The sequence below is a fragment of the Oncorhynchus mykiss genome, chromosome 3 (assembly GCF_013265735.2).
Source record: "Oncorhynchus mykiss isolate Arlee chromosome 3, USDA_OmykA_1.1, whole genome shotgun sequence".
Taxonomy (NCBI): Eukaryota; Metazoa; Chordata; class Actinopteri; order Salmoniformes; family Salmonidae; genus Oncorhynchus; species Oncorhynchus mykiss.
Window position 1 is genome coordinate 56275025 of NC_048567.1, and position 14991 is coordinate 56290015.

At 44.4% G+C, this 14991-nt stretch overlaps 1 protein-coding gene across 3 annotated transcripts in view; it reads left to right on the top strand.

Moving 5' to 3' along the window:
* LOC110504343 (diacylglycerol kinase beta) overlaps positions 1–14162 on the top strand; it is a 149375-nt gene extending 135213 nt beyond the window's left edge. For all 3 annotated transcript variants that reach the window (XM_036974675.1, XM_036974677.1, XM_036974676.1), the window contains 3 exons: positions 11332–11452; positions 12527–12587; positions 13302–14162. In XM_036974675.1, the coding sequence (XP_036830570.1) occupies positions 11332–11452; positions 12527–12587; positions 13302–13406 (287 nt within the window). In that variant the 3' untranslated portion in view covers positions 13407–14162. The remainder of the gene's footprint in view (positions 1–11331; positions 11453–12526; positions 12588–13301) is intronic.
* The last annotated feature ends 829 nt before the right edge of the window (positions 14163–14991 follow it).

Genomic DNA, 14991 nt, shown 5'->3' on the forward strand with positions numbered 1-14991 from the left:
TCTCTCTCTCTCTCTCGCGCTCTCTGTCTCTCTCGCTCTGTCTCTCTCTCTCAATTCAATTCAATTCAATTCAAGGGGCTTTATTGGCATGGGAATCATGTGATAACATTACCAAAGCAAGTGAGGTAGATAATATACAAAAGTGAAATAAACAACAAAAATGAACAGTAAACATTACACATACAGAAGTTTCAAAACAATAAAGACATTACAAATGTCATGTTATATAATATACAGTGTTGTAACAATGTACAAATGGTTAAAGTACACAAGGGAAAATAAATAAGCATAAATATGGGTTGTATTTACAATGGTGTTTGTTCTTCACTGGTTGCCCTTTTCTTGTGGCAACAGGTCACAAATCTTGCTGCTGTGATGGCACATTGTGGAATTTGGGAGTTTATCAAAATTGGATTTGTTTTCGAATTCTTTGTGGATCTGTGTAATCTGAGGGAAATATGTCTCTCTAATATGGTCATACATTGGGCAGGAGGTTAGGAAGTGTAGCTCAGTTTCCACCTCATTTTGTGGGCAGTGAGCACATAGCCTGTCTTCTCTTGAGAGCCATGTCTGCCTACGGCGTCCTTTCTCAATAGCAAGGCTGTGCTCACTGAGTCTGTACATAGTCAAATCTTTCCTTAAGTTTGGGTCAGTCACAGTGGTCAGGTATTCCGCCACTGTGTACTCTCTGTTTAAGGCCAAATAGAATTCTAGTTTGCTCAGTTTTTTTGTTAATTCTTTCCAATGTGTCAAGTAATTATCTTTTTGTTTTCTCATGATTTGGTTGGGTCTAATTGTGCTGTTGTCCTGGGTCTCTCTCTCTCTCTCTCTCTCTCTCTCTCTCTCTCTCTCTCTCTCTCTCTCTCTCTCTCTCTCTATCTCTCTCTCTCTCTCTGTGTGTGGTAAAAGGTGTGCCATTGCAGGTTAAAGCCTGGCCAGGTTCCCACAACCTCTCCCCTGCAGGAGTCATCTCCACCCACCCTCCCCCTGAACAGCTCCTAGTTTAAGTCCCTCCATTGCCATAGTGTGGGCTATTTCAGGGCTCTGCCATACAGATTATTGTTGTTGCTCTCTCTCACACAGCTAAAACAGAAGGGTTAATTTTCCCTCCTGTGTTGTTTGCCATGACAGAAATAGATACAAATATAATAAAACTACCCACCCAGAGAGGATTGTGGGAAGAGCTATTGCTTCCTGGCACATACTTACAACAGTCTAGAAATTCTGGTTCAATGAGCCAGGCTTTCTTATGGGATAATAGGAGCCTTTTCAGAAGTGTCCCTCATATCTGAAGAGTTTGAAGTTCAATTGGGTTTTTTCCCTTGAGAACTGAGTCATAAAAGATCAGTGTCGTTTAGGAATGACATTAGAACATAGTTTGGAGCATCTTAACAAGAGATGCATAGACAGCTAAAGAGTATGTGAATATTATTGTTATATTAGATAGCATGTGTTATGTGAACAGAACGTGTATAAATATACAGCATGTGAGAAAGGAAGGTGTAGGAAAGGTTAGTGAGAGGAGAGGAGCTAATAATGGGTATGTGTATCATTCCTGTATACTGTCAGCAGGCCAAGCAGGCCACACCTGCCCACACACCTTTACTGCCCACGCACCTTTACTTTACCGGAGTAACAGTTTCATGGTGGGGTCTAGTTCCTCTTGACCATCTGTCCTCACTCCGGCCTCCACTGCGGCCACCCCGAGACAATGACATCCGGACTGAGCCAGGAGCTAGGGGACATAGGAAGGAAACAACAACAAACACTAGTTTATAAATAAATACCAGAGCAATTATTGGAACAAGTACTGTACTTAGGGGCTGTTTTGGTTGTTCTCAGGGGGTTCACATCTACATATAGTATCATCAAAGCAATTGTATCCAAGTGGTTCATTATGAAAACTATTGAACTGGTGTGGAGAATAGCAGGACTGGTTGCCAAGGACTGATCACAATCCTCAAACATTATTTTGTAGAACTGTTTCATATTTCTCCTTTTCTCCTCTCTCTCACAATCACATCCCATTCAAAAATGTAGTCCTTTGAACTGTTGTGTGAACAGTATGTTTCACTGCATCACATTAGTCTTAACCTAATTGTTGAGCATCTCTGTACTATACCCAGCGTGGGTTTGCCCGTGGCACGGCAGGAGCAAAAGTCGTTTGGCCAGCTACCCGCCATCCATCCCACAATGCACTGGGTTTCTGTGTTATGTAAGAGCTCTATTCTGCTCTATTATTAGTTCTACCTCATTGTCGAAGCGCTGCAGTACAGCAGCTCAGATCTGATGGAGCGAGAAACATTGGAGAGGAGAGAAAAAAGTATCATGATGATTCTCTCTCTCTCTCTCTCTCTCTCTCTCTCTCTCTCTCTGTGTCTCTCTCTCTCTCTCTCTCTCTCTCTCTCTCTCTCTGTCTCTCTCTCTCTCTCTCTCTGTCTCTCTGTCTCTCTCTCTCTCTGTCTCTGTCTCTGTCTCTCTCTCTCTCTCTCTCTCTCTCTCTCTCTCTCTCTCTCTCTCTCTCTCTCTCTCTCTCTCTCTCTCTCTCTCTCTCTCTCTCTCTCTCTCTCTCTCTCTCTCTCTCTCTCTCTCTCTCTCTCTCTCTCTCTCTCTCTCTCTCTCTCTCTCTCTCTCTCTCTCTCTCGCATTGCTTTATTGGCTTGAAATACAATTTGTAGATATTGCCAAAGCTGTATAGTGGTACAGCATTTCAGTAAATGCAATGAGGATAATGAAATCCAGTTTATAATAATCATGTATACAGGTACAACACTACTGCTGTTGTATTGTGTAATCTTTAGTTGATACATTTAATTCGATACAAATATGATTATGAAAAAATGAACAAATAAAAAAAAATGTACATGGATGATGGTTACACTGTGTATCACTTGTAAGTTATATACAATGTAAATACTTCAGAGAATTAATGTTCATGGGATGTCCCTGAGGTTATGGCAATCATATACATATCTGGCAGGAACACCCAGAATAATTCCCAGTTTTGTGTCATTAGTAAATGCACAGAAGTTGTGAATTGATTGAGATATATACAGTGGCAGTAAAAGGTTTGGACACAGCTACTCATTCCAGGGTTTTTCTTAATTTTTTAAACTATTTTCTACTTTGTAAAATCATAGTGAAGACATCAAAACTATGAAATAGTGTTAAACAAATCTAAATATATTTTTTTATTTGAGATTCTTCAAAGTAGCCACCCTTTGCCTTCGCACAGTCTTGGCATTCTCTGAACCAGCTTCATGAGGTAGTCACCTGGAATGTATTTAACAGTTGTGCTGTGTTAAAGTTCATTCAAAATCAAATCAAACTTTATTTGTCACATGCGCCGAATACAACAAGTGTAGACTTTACCTTGAAATGCTTACTTACAAGCCCTTAACAACAGTGCAGTTCAAGAAGAAGAAAATATTTACCAAGTAGACTAAAATAAAAAGTAACACAATAACAATAACAATAACGAGGCTATATACAGGGGGTACAGGTACAGAGTCAGTGTGCAGGGGTACAGGCTAGTTGAGGTTGGGGCGAAGTGACTATGCATAGATAATAAACAAACAGTTTATAGCAGCACTGTACAAAAGGAGTAGCAGCACTGTACAACAGCGAGTAGCAGCACTGTACAAAAGGGAGGGGGGTCAATTGAAATTGTCCGGTGGTAATTTTATGAATTGTTCAGCAATCTTATGGCTTGGGGGTAGAAGCTGTTGAGTAGCCTTTTGGTCCTAGACTTGGCGCTCCGGTACCGCTAACCGTGTGGGAGCAGAGAAAACAGTCTAAACTGGGTGACTCGAGTCTCTGACAATTTTATGGGCTTTCCTCTGACACCGCCTATTATTTAGGTCCTGGATGGCTGGGAGCTGGGCCCTAGTGATGTACTAGGCTGTTCGCACTACCCTCTGTAGCGCCTTACGGTCAGATGCCAAGCAGTTGCCATATCAGGCGGTGATGCAACCGGTGCTCTCGACCCATGACAAATCTTTTCAGTCTCTGAGGGGGAAAAGTTTTTGTTGTGCCCTCTTCACGACTGTCTTGCTATGTTTGGACCATGATAGTTCGTTGGTGATGTGGACACCAAAGAACTTGAAACTCTAGACCCTCTCCACTACAGCCCCGTCAATGTTAATGGGGGCCTGTTGGGCCCGCCTGTAGTCCACGATCAGCTCCTTTGTCTTGCTCACATTGAGTGGGTGAACAGGGAATACAGGATGGGACTAAGTACACACCCCTGGGGGGCCCCAGTGTTAAGGATCAGCATGGCAGACGTGTTGGTGCCTACTCTTACCACCTGGGGGCGGCCCATCAGGAAGTCCAGGATCAAGTTGCAGAGGGAGGTGTTTAGTACCAGAGTCCTTAGCTTAGTGATGAGCTTCGTGGGCACTATGGTGTTGAACGCTGAGCTGTGGTCAATTAATAGCATTCTCATATAGGTGTTCCTTTTGTCCAGGTGGGAAAGGGCAGTGTGGATTGCGATTGCGTCATCTGTGGATCTGTTGGGGCGGTATGCGAATTGGAGTAGGTCTAGGGTGTCCAGAATGATGGTGTTGATGTAGGCCATGACCAGCCTTTCAAAGCACTTTGTGGCTACTGACGTGAGTGACACGGGGCAGTAATCATTTAGGCAGGTTACCTTAGCTTCCGTTGGGCACAGGGACTATGGTGGTCTGCTTCAAACATGTAGGTATTACAGACTCGGTCAGGGAGAGATTGAAAATGTCAGTGAAGTCACTTGACAGTTGGTCCGTGCATGCTTTGAGTACACGTCCTGGTAATCCGTCTGGCCCAGCAGCTTTGTGAATGTTGACCTGTTTAAAGGTTTTGTTCACATCGGCTACTGAGAGCATTATCACACAGTCATCCAGAATAGCTGGTGCTCTCGTGCACAATTCAGTTCACACTTCACACTTCTGGTTGGGATATGTACGTACAGTCACTGTGGGGACGACGTCATCGATGCACTTATTGATGAAGCCGATGACTGAGGTGGTGTATTCCTCAATGACATTGGATGAATCCCGAAACATATTACAGTCTGTGCTAGCAAAGCAGTCCTGTAGTGTAGCATCCACGTCGTCTGACCACTTCCGTATTGAGGGAGTCACTGGTACTTCCTACTTTAGTTTTTGCTTGTAAGCAAGAATCAGGAGGATAGAGTTATGGTCAGATTTGCCAAATGGAGGGCGGGGGAGAGCTTTGTATGCATCTCTGTGTGTGGAGTAAAGGTGGTATAGGATTTTTTTCCCCTGGTTGCACATGTGACATGCTGGTAAAAATTTGGAGAAACGGATTTAAGTTTGCCTGCATTAAAGTCCCCGGCCACTAGGAGCTGCTTCTGGATAAGAATTTTCTTCTTTGCTTATGGCGTTATAGAGCTGGTTGAGAGCGGTCTTAGTGCCAGCTTCATTTTGTGGTGGTAAATAGACGGCTACGAATAATACAGATGAGAACTCTCTTGGTAGATAGTGTGGTCTACAGCTTATCATAAGGTACTCTACCTCAGGCAAGCAACACCTCGAGACTTCTTTAATATTAGACATCGCTCACCAGCTGTTATTGACAAAAAGACACATACCCCCACCCCTTGTCTTACCAGAGGTAGCGACTCTGTTCTGTCGGTGCATGGAAAATCCCGCTAGCTCTATATTGTCCGTATCTTCGTTCAGCCACGTCTCTGTGAAACATAAGATGTTACAGTTTTTAATGTCCCGTTGGTAAAATAATCTTAATCGTAGGTCATCGATTGTATTTTCCAATGATTGCACGTTAGCAAGAAGAATCGAAGGCAGTGGAAGTTACTCGCTCGCCTCCGGTTTCTCAAAAGGATGCCTGATTTGCGGCCCCTTTTCTGCCGTCTTTTCTTCACGCAAAAGGCGTGGATCTGGGCCTGTTCCAGTGAAAGCAGGATAACCTGCTCGTCGGACTTGTTAAAGGAACAAGTTTTTCCAGTCCACGGTGAGTAATTGCTTTTCTGATGTCCAGAAGTTATTTTTGGTCATAAGAGACGGTAGCAGCAACATTGTGTACACAATAAGTAAAAAAATAAATTACACAAAACGCAAAGAAAATGACAAAATAGCACAATTGGTTGGGAGAATGTAAAACGTCAGCCATGTTCTTCGGCGCCATCTTTTGGCATTAATGCGTTTGAGTCAATCAGTTGTGTTGTGACAAGTAGGGGTGGTAAACAGAAGATAGCCCTACCTCTGCAGCAGAGGGTCAATTTATTAGAGTTACCAGCCTCAGAAATTGCAGCCCAAATGAATGCTTCACAGAGTTCAAGTAAGACATCTCAACATCAACTGTTCAGAGGAGACTGCGTGAATCAGGCCTTCATGGTCGAATTGCTGCAACGAAACCTCTACTAAAAGACACAAATAATAAGAAAATAATTGCTTGGGTCAATAAGCACAAGCAATGGACATGAGACTGTTGGAAATCTGTCCTTTGGTCTGATGAGTCCAAATTTGAGATTTTTGGTTCCAACCACCGTGTCTTTGTGAGGCGCCGAGTAGGTGAACGGATGATCTCTGCATGCGTGGTTCCCACCGTGAAGCATGGAGGAGGTGTGATGGTGTGGGGATGCTTTGCTGATGGCACTGTTGGTGATTTATTTACAATTCAAGGCACACTTAACCAGCATGGCTACCACAGCATTCTGCAGTGATACGCCATCCCATCTGGTTTGCGCATAGTGGGACTATCATTTGTTTTTCCACAGGAAAAACACACCTCAGGTTGTGTAAGGGCTATTTTACCAAGCAGGAGAGTGATGTAGTGCTGTATCAGAAGACCTGGACTCCACAATCTGGCTTCAACCAAATTGAGATGTTTTGGGATGAGCAAAGCTGTCATCAAGGCTAAGGCTTTGAAGAATTTAAAATATAAAATATATATTTAGATTTGTTGAACACTTTTTGTTTGCTACATGATTCCATAAGTGTTATTTCATAGTTTTGATGTCTTCACTGTTCTACAATGTAGAATATATAAAAAATAAAGAAAAACCCTTGAATGAGTAGGTGAATGAGTAGGTGTGTCCAAGGAATTTTAATTATAAGGAATATATCAATGTAATAAACAAAAGTAACATAATACAATATGTAAATATTTAACATTTGTATAACATTTCTAACATGTTGCTATATAATTATTAGGCAATGAATATATCCAGCTATTAGATATAGAACATGTTCTATTAGGTTGAATATTCTGTATGTGTTTATTTACTCAGCTCTGCTCTTATTAAATCATCTCATGTACCAAGAAGAACTCTGCTGTTTCTGGATAGTCCAGTCCCTGTAGAGTCCCATCTGTCATGTGAAACCTGCGTATGTACTAGTGGCTGCATAGCGTTCATAGTGTCACTAGTCCCTCCGCCACTAATCCAGGGCTATTCATGCCCAGTTTTCTCTTAATGGATCGCAATCCTATTATTCTTTCTGGGAAAAACTACTGGGACTGAGCCTGAGGTTGCATCCCAAATGGCACCCTATTCCCTAAATAGTGCACTACTTTTGACCAGACCCCTAGGGCATAGGGTGCCATGTGGGACACAAGCCGAGGGTTTAGTTAGGACGCGTCCTTGGTGCTCCAGTCTGGTCCCCTGGGTTGTGGAAGGACGAGGCATTGGCTGACAAAATAGCCACCACCTCTGGGACGCCCTGGGTTAAATGTCCCCAGTGGACCAGGGAAACAGAAAGATGGGGGTGTTTGTATTTAGGATGTGTCCCATGTCTGATCAGTCAGTGGGCATCCAGGGCACAGGAGCACAAAATGGCCCCCATAGGCCAGGCAGGCAGGCAGAAAGATGGGGATGTTTGTATTTAGAGTGATTTCCCCTGCTCTGACTGATTTAGGATGGTTTCCCCGCTGGTTGATTAAGGAAGGTGTGACCATAACTGATGAGTGGGCATATACCCGGGGCACAGGGGTAAAGGGGAGAGGCTACAGGGCTATTTGTTCCCATTTGTCCCCATGGCAAGGGTGTTTTGTCCCCTCGGTCAAACCCAGCAGATCTATTCTCACAGCAATCAGTTATTTTCTGTGCATGTCAAATACTGCTTTCTCAGCCCAAGCATCATTTCAGTTGTGTAGAAAAAATTGAGACCACAAAATGTATTTAGGATGACTCACTCTGAAAACTAAAGTCAAAGCAGAAGTACATTAAACATCAGATTTCGCTGTAGGCTTACACTGTGTGTTTGTAGTTTCCAGTGTATTAATGATACTTTACAGTTGTATTTGCTTTAACCCCATAGGTAATGTGTCATGCTGTGGAGCCAGCATCTTTACTTGTGTTTTACCTTTGGTGATTTTGAATGGTTCACCCCATCCCTCATCTGTCATTTGCTGCAAAATTGTCATGTAAAATATTTAAGAGTGCGAGAGACTTACTGACTTACTTATTCCCATATGAACTTTAACAGCATCTTGCGTGAAGCACGAAATGGCTAAATTCTTAAAATGGAACACACATGACCTGTACTTTATGTATTGCAATTCCACAGAATGCAGCACAGCATATATGTTTATAAAGACTTTAAGTAGTCAAAATCTAACTTATAAGAAGCATAAACTCCAAAGAAGTAAAAATCCAATACTTCACACTAGTGTGTGTATTTTGTCTCATCTGCTCAGCTGTGCTGAAGATATAGATCATTTTAGCAAGAACAATGTATAGCCACTTTGACCTCTCACAGACTTTGTGGAAGTAATCTAATTTCCTTTGTGTACATTACTAAGTGTTCACCACCAATGACAGTTCATCTCACACAAGCTTCAGCTTGCATCAGATCCCTTGTGCAAGCCAAGCCAGTCGTCTCCTCCCTCCCTCTCAAATAAAGCAGCCACGCGACCGTTTCCTGTTTGTTGCATAAAGGCAGAACGGTTCGGGTGACAGCGATGTGAAACTGCCCAGGGCCGTACAGCACGCCTATAGCCCTAGTCAATCAAAACAGGCATGACTACACACACACACACAGTCACAGTCCCCCTATAGCCTAGTCAGTCAAAACAGGCATGACTGCACACACACACACACAAACACACTGTCACAATTCGACTATAACCTAGTCAGTCAAAACAGGCATCCCTGCATGTTAGGGCTTGTATGGGACAGGAGTGAAATTAGGTACGGGGCCCTTTGAGATGGTCCGATCAGTGCTGTGTGTGTATGTGTTTGTGCGTGTCTCTGTGTGTGTATGTCCCTCACTGGGCTGAGGATGGCTCCAGTGATTCACTATCGCAGACAGACAGGCAGGCTCAGCTCTCTCTGTGTGGATAAACTAGGCAGGAAAACTAGGCAGCTGGCAGAGCACAGGCCCTGCACTGTTAATCAGTTCAGGAGCACCTGAGATCTGCTCACACTGACATGGCTGATTAACTGGGGATATGGTTAAGTTAGACAGAGAGTGAGAGGGAGCAAATGAGAGACATTGAGATTGTAGTGGATAGAAAGTAGAGGAAGAAACCAGACCTGAATAGTTGAAGAATCTATTTAAATTGTATGCGGAAAATCTATTTCCTGGGTGCTTTATGAAGGCATTAATTACCTTCTTTAGCTATCTAAAGTTCCTGAACCATAAGCAGATGAGGATGTGTGTATTCTTAACGAGAGGATGAATAAAAATACATCAGTAGAGAGATAAAGTGGAGTCGCAATTCAACGGCTCAGACACGAGACGTATGTGACAGGGTCTACAGACAATCACGGACTACAAAGGGAAAACCAGCCACGTCGCGAACACCAACGTCTTGCTTCCAGACAAGCTAAACACCTTCTTTGCCCTCTTTGAGGATAACACAGTGCCACCGACCAAGGACTGTGGGCTCTCCTTCTCCGTGGCCGCCGTGAGAAAGACATTTAAATGTGTTAACCCTCACAAGGCTGCCGGCCCAGACGGCATCCCTTGCCGCGTCCTCCGAGCATGCGCAGACCAGCTGGCTGGATTTAAACGCTCCCTATCCCAGTCCGCTTTCCCCACTTGCTTCAAGATGTCCACTATTGTTCATGTACTCAAGAAAGCAAACTGACTAAATGACTTTCGCCCTGTAGCACTCACTTTTGTCACCATGAAGTGCTTTGAAAGGCTAGTTAAGGATCATGTCACATCTAGCTTACTTGACACCCTAGACCCACTTCAATTTGCTTACCGCCCCAAAAGATCCACAGATGATGCAATCACATCGCGCTGCACATTGCCCTATCACTCTGGACAAGAGGAATACCTATGTAAGAATGCTGTTCATTGACTATAGCTCAGCATTCAACACCATAGCACCCTCCAAGCTCATCATTAAGCTCGGAGCCCTAGTTCTGAATCCCGCCCTGTGCAACTCGGTCCTGGACTTCCTGACGGGCCACCCCCAGGTGGTGAACATCGGAAACAACATCTCCACTTTGCTGATCCTCAATACAGGGGCCTCACAAGGGTGCTCAGCCACCTCTTGTACTCCCTGTTCACCCATGACGGCATGGCCACGCACGAGTCCAACTCAATCGTCAAGCTTGCAGACGACACAACAGCAGTAGGCCTGATTCCCAACAATGACGAGACAGCAAAAATAACCTCTCACTCAATGTCAACAAAACAAAGGAGCTGATCGTGGACTTCAGGAAACAGCAGAGGGAGCATGCCCCTATCCACATCGACGGGACAGCAGTTGAGAAGGTGGAAAGCTTCAAGTTCCTCAACAGGTGCATCAAAGCTGGGACAGAGAGAATGAAAAACAGCTTCTATCTCAAGGCCATCAGATTGTTAAATAGCCATCACTAGCCACCTTCCACTGGTTATGCTACCCTGCACCTTAGAGGCTGCTGCCCTATATACATAGACTTGGAATCACTGGTCACTTTAATAATGGAACATTAGTCACTTTAATAATGTTTACATACTCATTTCATTTGTATATACTGTATTCTATTCTACTGCATTTTAGTCAATGCCACTTCGACATTGCTCGATCCAGTGTTTATATATTTCTTAATTCCATTCTTTTACTTTTACATTTGTGCGTATTGTTGTGAATTGTTAGATACTACTGCACTGTTGGAGCTAGGAACACAAGCATTTCGCTACACCCGCAATAACATCTGCTTTATATCTGTAAGTGACCAATAACATTTGATTTGATTTATTTAAAAAATAGGGGCCACAATCAAAAGGTACTACAGCCTGTCTTCAGCTGTTTTAGCCCCCTTCTATGACCTAACTAAAACTCTTCAAATCTCGTTAATGCATTTTACCATTCTCCATTTCCTTTGTTCTTTCTTTGCTCAGAAAGTATTAACTGATCTCCCTCTCCCTCTCCCAGACCTGAGCGACCAGTTGCTAGAGGTGGTGGGTCTGGAGGGCGCCATGGAGATGGGGAAGATCTACTCAGGCCTGAAGAGTGCTGGCCGCAGACTGGCCCAATGTGCTAACGTCACCATCAGGTCAGGACCCTTTCTGCAACTATCCCCTCTGTCTCTCCATCCATCCCTCCACCCCACTTCCATCCCGTTGTGTCTCCGTCACCAAATACAGAGCTGAGTCCCGCAGACAGAAGTGTCTCCTGCTCCCTTCTCTTCCTCACTTCACAGTCTTTAAAACAGAAGTGTCTCCTGCTCCCTTCTCTTCCTCACTTCACACTCTTTAAAACAGAAGTGTCTCCTGCTCCCTTCTCTTCCTCACTTCACACTCTTTAAAACGGAAGTGTCTCCTGCTCCCTTCTCTTCCTCACTTCACACTCTTTAAAACAGAAGTGTCTCCTGCTCCCTTCTCTTCCTCACTTCACACTCTTTAAAACGGAAGTGTCTCCTGCTCCCTTCTCTTCCTCACTTCACACTCTTTAAAACAGAAGTGACTCCTGCTCCCTTTTCTTTCTCACTTCACACTCTTTAAAACAGAAGTTTATTCTGAGCCTCTGTGTCCAGTAAACAGAACATTGACCTGCTGACTCACTCATTACAGCCACAGAGAGTCTGGTCATCATGGCCTGACAGATTAGCTTTTTCACACGTCTGAGGGCACTCAGGCCACTTTTGGATATGCCAACCAACCAATCTGTTTTAGAAAAGTGGAATTAGTTCACATGTTGTTGTTGCTCTAGCAGTTCCCGCTCCATTAAACATTCACAGTAAGGCCAAAGTTAAAGTACAGTTTATAGCGTAGTCAGTCAAAGCTTTCCCCTCACCTGTTTCAGCCTACCCTTCATATTTTCCGAAAACAGAATTAAAATAACATTCATCAGTCATTCTCCCATACTGAGTTTCCCTAGCTGGTGAGGCATACATGAAAGGCTTAAACTATCTTTGTGTGTGTGTGTGTGTGTGTGTGGGGGGGGGGGGGGGGGGGGGGGGGTCTGTGAGTTTGTTTAGAGTGGGGGCCTGTCTGGGAAAAGGACTCGTGGGAACAAAGACAGCAGTGTTTGACTCTGGTCCTGGGATGGTATGGACAGTATGAATGGGAAAATCGGGCCTCAGAGGTGCATGTGATCTGACTCTGACCCCCTATCTCTCTACTCACAGGACATCCCGGCTGCTGCCCATGCAGATCGATGGGGAGCCTTGGATGCAGCCCCCATGCACGGTCAGAGACTCACCACACACACTAACACACACCCTACACCCACGCTACACCTCCACCTGCCTCCCTTCCTGCTCCCTATGCCTTTTCAATTTCCTTCTCTCCTTCTCTCTTCCCTCCATCCCTCTCCATCACACTCCCCACCTTCACTGTGACAGCTGTGTTAATTGAAACAGTGTTTTGTCACAGCGGACCACTGACTGGTTATGTCATTAGAGGAGGAGGAAATGCTCGCTGGAATCCATTCACACATCACGTAGCAACAGCAAAATGCCCTCTGCTATATATAGAACAATTCAATTTAAATAGTGTTGAGAAAAGAAGTGTGTCACCCTAAACCTCAGCGCCCCATCCTCCTTTATGCAGTTGAACCTGCCGGGATGTCAGGCTGAGCTGAGGCACAGTGTTCGATGTTCTGTACTTTGTTGGTTATTTGGATTTCAAGGTCAGATAGTTGCTCTGAAAAGTGAATCTTCTATCTGTGGGTTAGCATGAAAAGCTGGCTATTTCTTTAGCAGGAAATGATGGTAAAATAACATAACATTATATGTTAAGGATTTAGAAGTAGAAAAGAAGGACCAGACTTCTGGACACTTCCTGGTCAAATGTCCTTTTGTCCCTCCTATGGATGAAGGCACATTGGTTTCTGAAGCAAACTTCCATTGTCCTACAAGAGTTGCTGAATATCGTTTCATCTTGTCCCTCCTCCCCTTACAGATCAAGATCACACATAAGAACCAGGTCCCCATGCTACTGGGCCCTCCTCAGAAGACCCCCTTCTTGTTCTTCAAGAGACGCAACAGAAGTCGGGACTATGAGTGAGGAGGACACTTCAAACTCCCCCCTCTTCACAAACACATTCACCAACCCCTCGGGACAACTCAATAGGTCCCACAGACCAAGGCATTGCCCCTTGGACCTACAGTACCACTTCAGAATGAACTGACTTCCTCTCAGTGTAATGACCACTTCCTGTGTATCCATGTTCTAGCTTCTAGAACTTCCTGTGAACTCTGAACTCTGACCCTGCCACTGGCACACTAGCTCAGTCAACCTCAGCTCCAGACTCAGCTTCAGCCCCAGACCCATCAGTAATGCCACACTGCCTTGGCAAAACACAGTGCCAGCAGCATATAGGTTCATCTAGGATACTGCCTTGGATCTCAAATGGAGGGATAGAGAGATGGAGTGATAAGGAAACACATAAAGAGAGAGAGAGACAAAGAGAGAAGCAGCAGAAGGGGAATGGGAAGAGAAGAGTAGAAGAAAAGAAAGAGCGAGAGCAAGGGATGGGATGATTGACATACAGCAGATGAAAGTAGTATGGCTGTGTTGTGTGTGTGCGTGCGTGCGTGTGTGTGCGTGTGTGTGTGTGCACGTGTGTGTATGTGCGTGCGTGTGTGCAAGTTCTCTCTCTCTTTGAGGAGCCTGTTGAATAATGGATCAGAGCTTGTAGAGTATTCACTCCAGTGTCTCTCCACGGCACAGAACACTGCACTGCCTGAGAGATGAAACGGAAAGAGATCATCTATTATTGACTGCTTCGTTTACGCTTGACGGTGGCAGCAGGGCAAAACACACAGTAACGATGGCCTGGGAAGCATGGGAAACTCAAACTAACATGCAGGGATTTTTTCCCCCCAGCATATTTGCTCACAACAACCATCTTTAGCCTAGTTTTGTAGAATATCAATAGCTGATCTGGTGTCAGGTCAAACAGATGGCAAGGACTGGAGGTTTGTCTGTTTATCTTAATGTGGCTTATTCACATACTGTAGACAGGTCACCCACCATCTTAGTAAGTGTATAAACCCCTCTGAGACTCAGTCACACAGGTCCTCAACTTAGACTGGTTTTATTGTTCTCCTCCAAATGGCAAGGCCATTGGTCCTTCGAGCCAGATCAGTGGAACAGAGCCCAGTGTACAGGGGAGACCAAAAGAGGTTGGAGAGAGACGTGGACCTTACTTATATGTATCACTGTAGCGACGTGAGATGAGAGCGGAGTCCCATGTCCCCCTCAGAAGTGCCGAGTAGGATCAGCTATAGGTTGAAGAAAGAAACCCAGTGTAGAGAAGACCAAAGGAGTTTGGGGTGAGGAGTGAGGAGTGGACTAGATATATATCACTAGAGAATGTGAGATAAGTCTGTTGCCCAATCAGAAGAGCCCAGTAGGACCTCTGTAAGTTCAGTGTAGAGGGAGAGGAGACTGAAGGAGGGTAGGTCCTTACTGTAATGTTAAATGTATCACCGTAGAGATCAGAGAAGTCCCGATCAGAAGTGCCCACTAGGATAACTTTAGGTTGAATAAGCAGTAGTACCTGCTGCCTAGTAGGATATCTATCTATAGGTTGAATCAACAAACCTCATCCATAGGTTGAATCAACAAGCCTCATCCAGCTACAGAT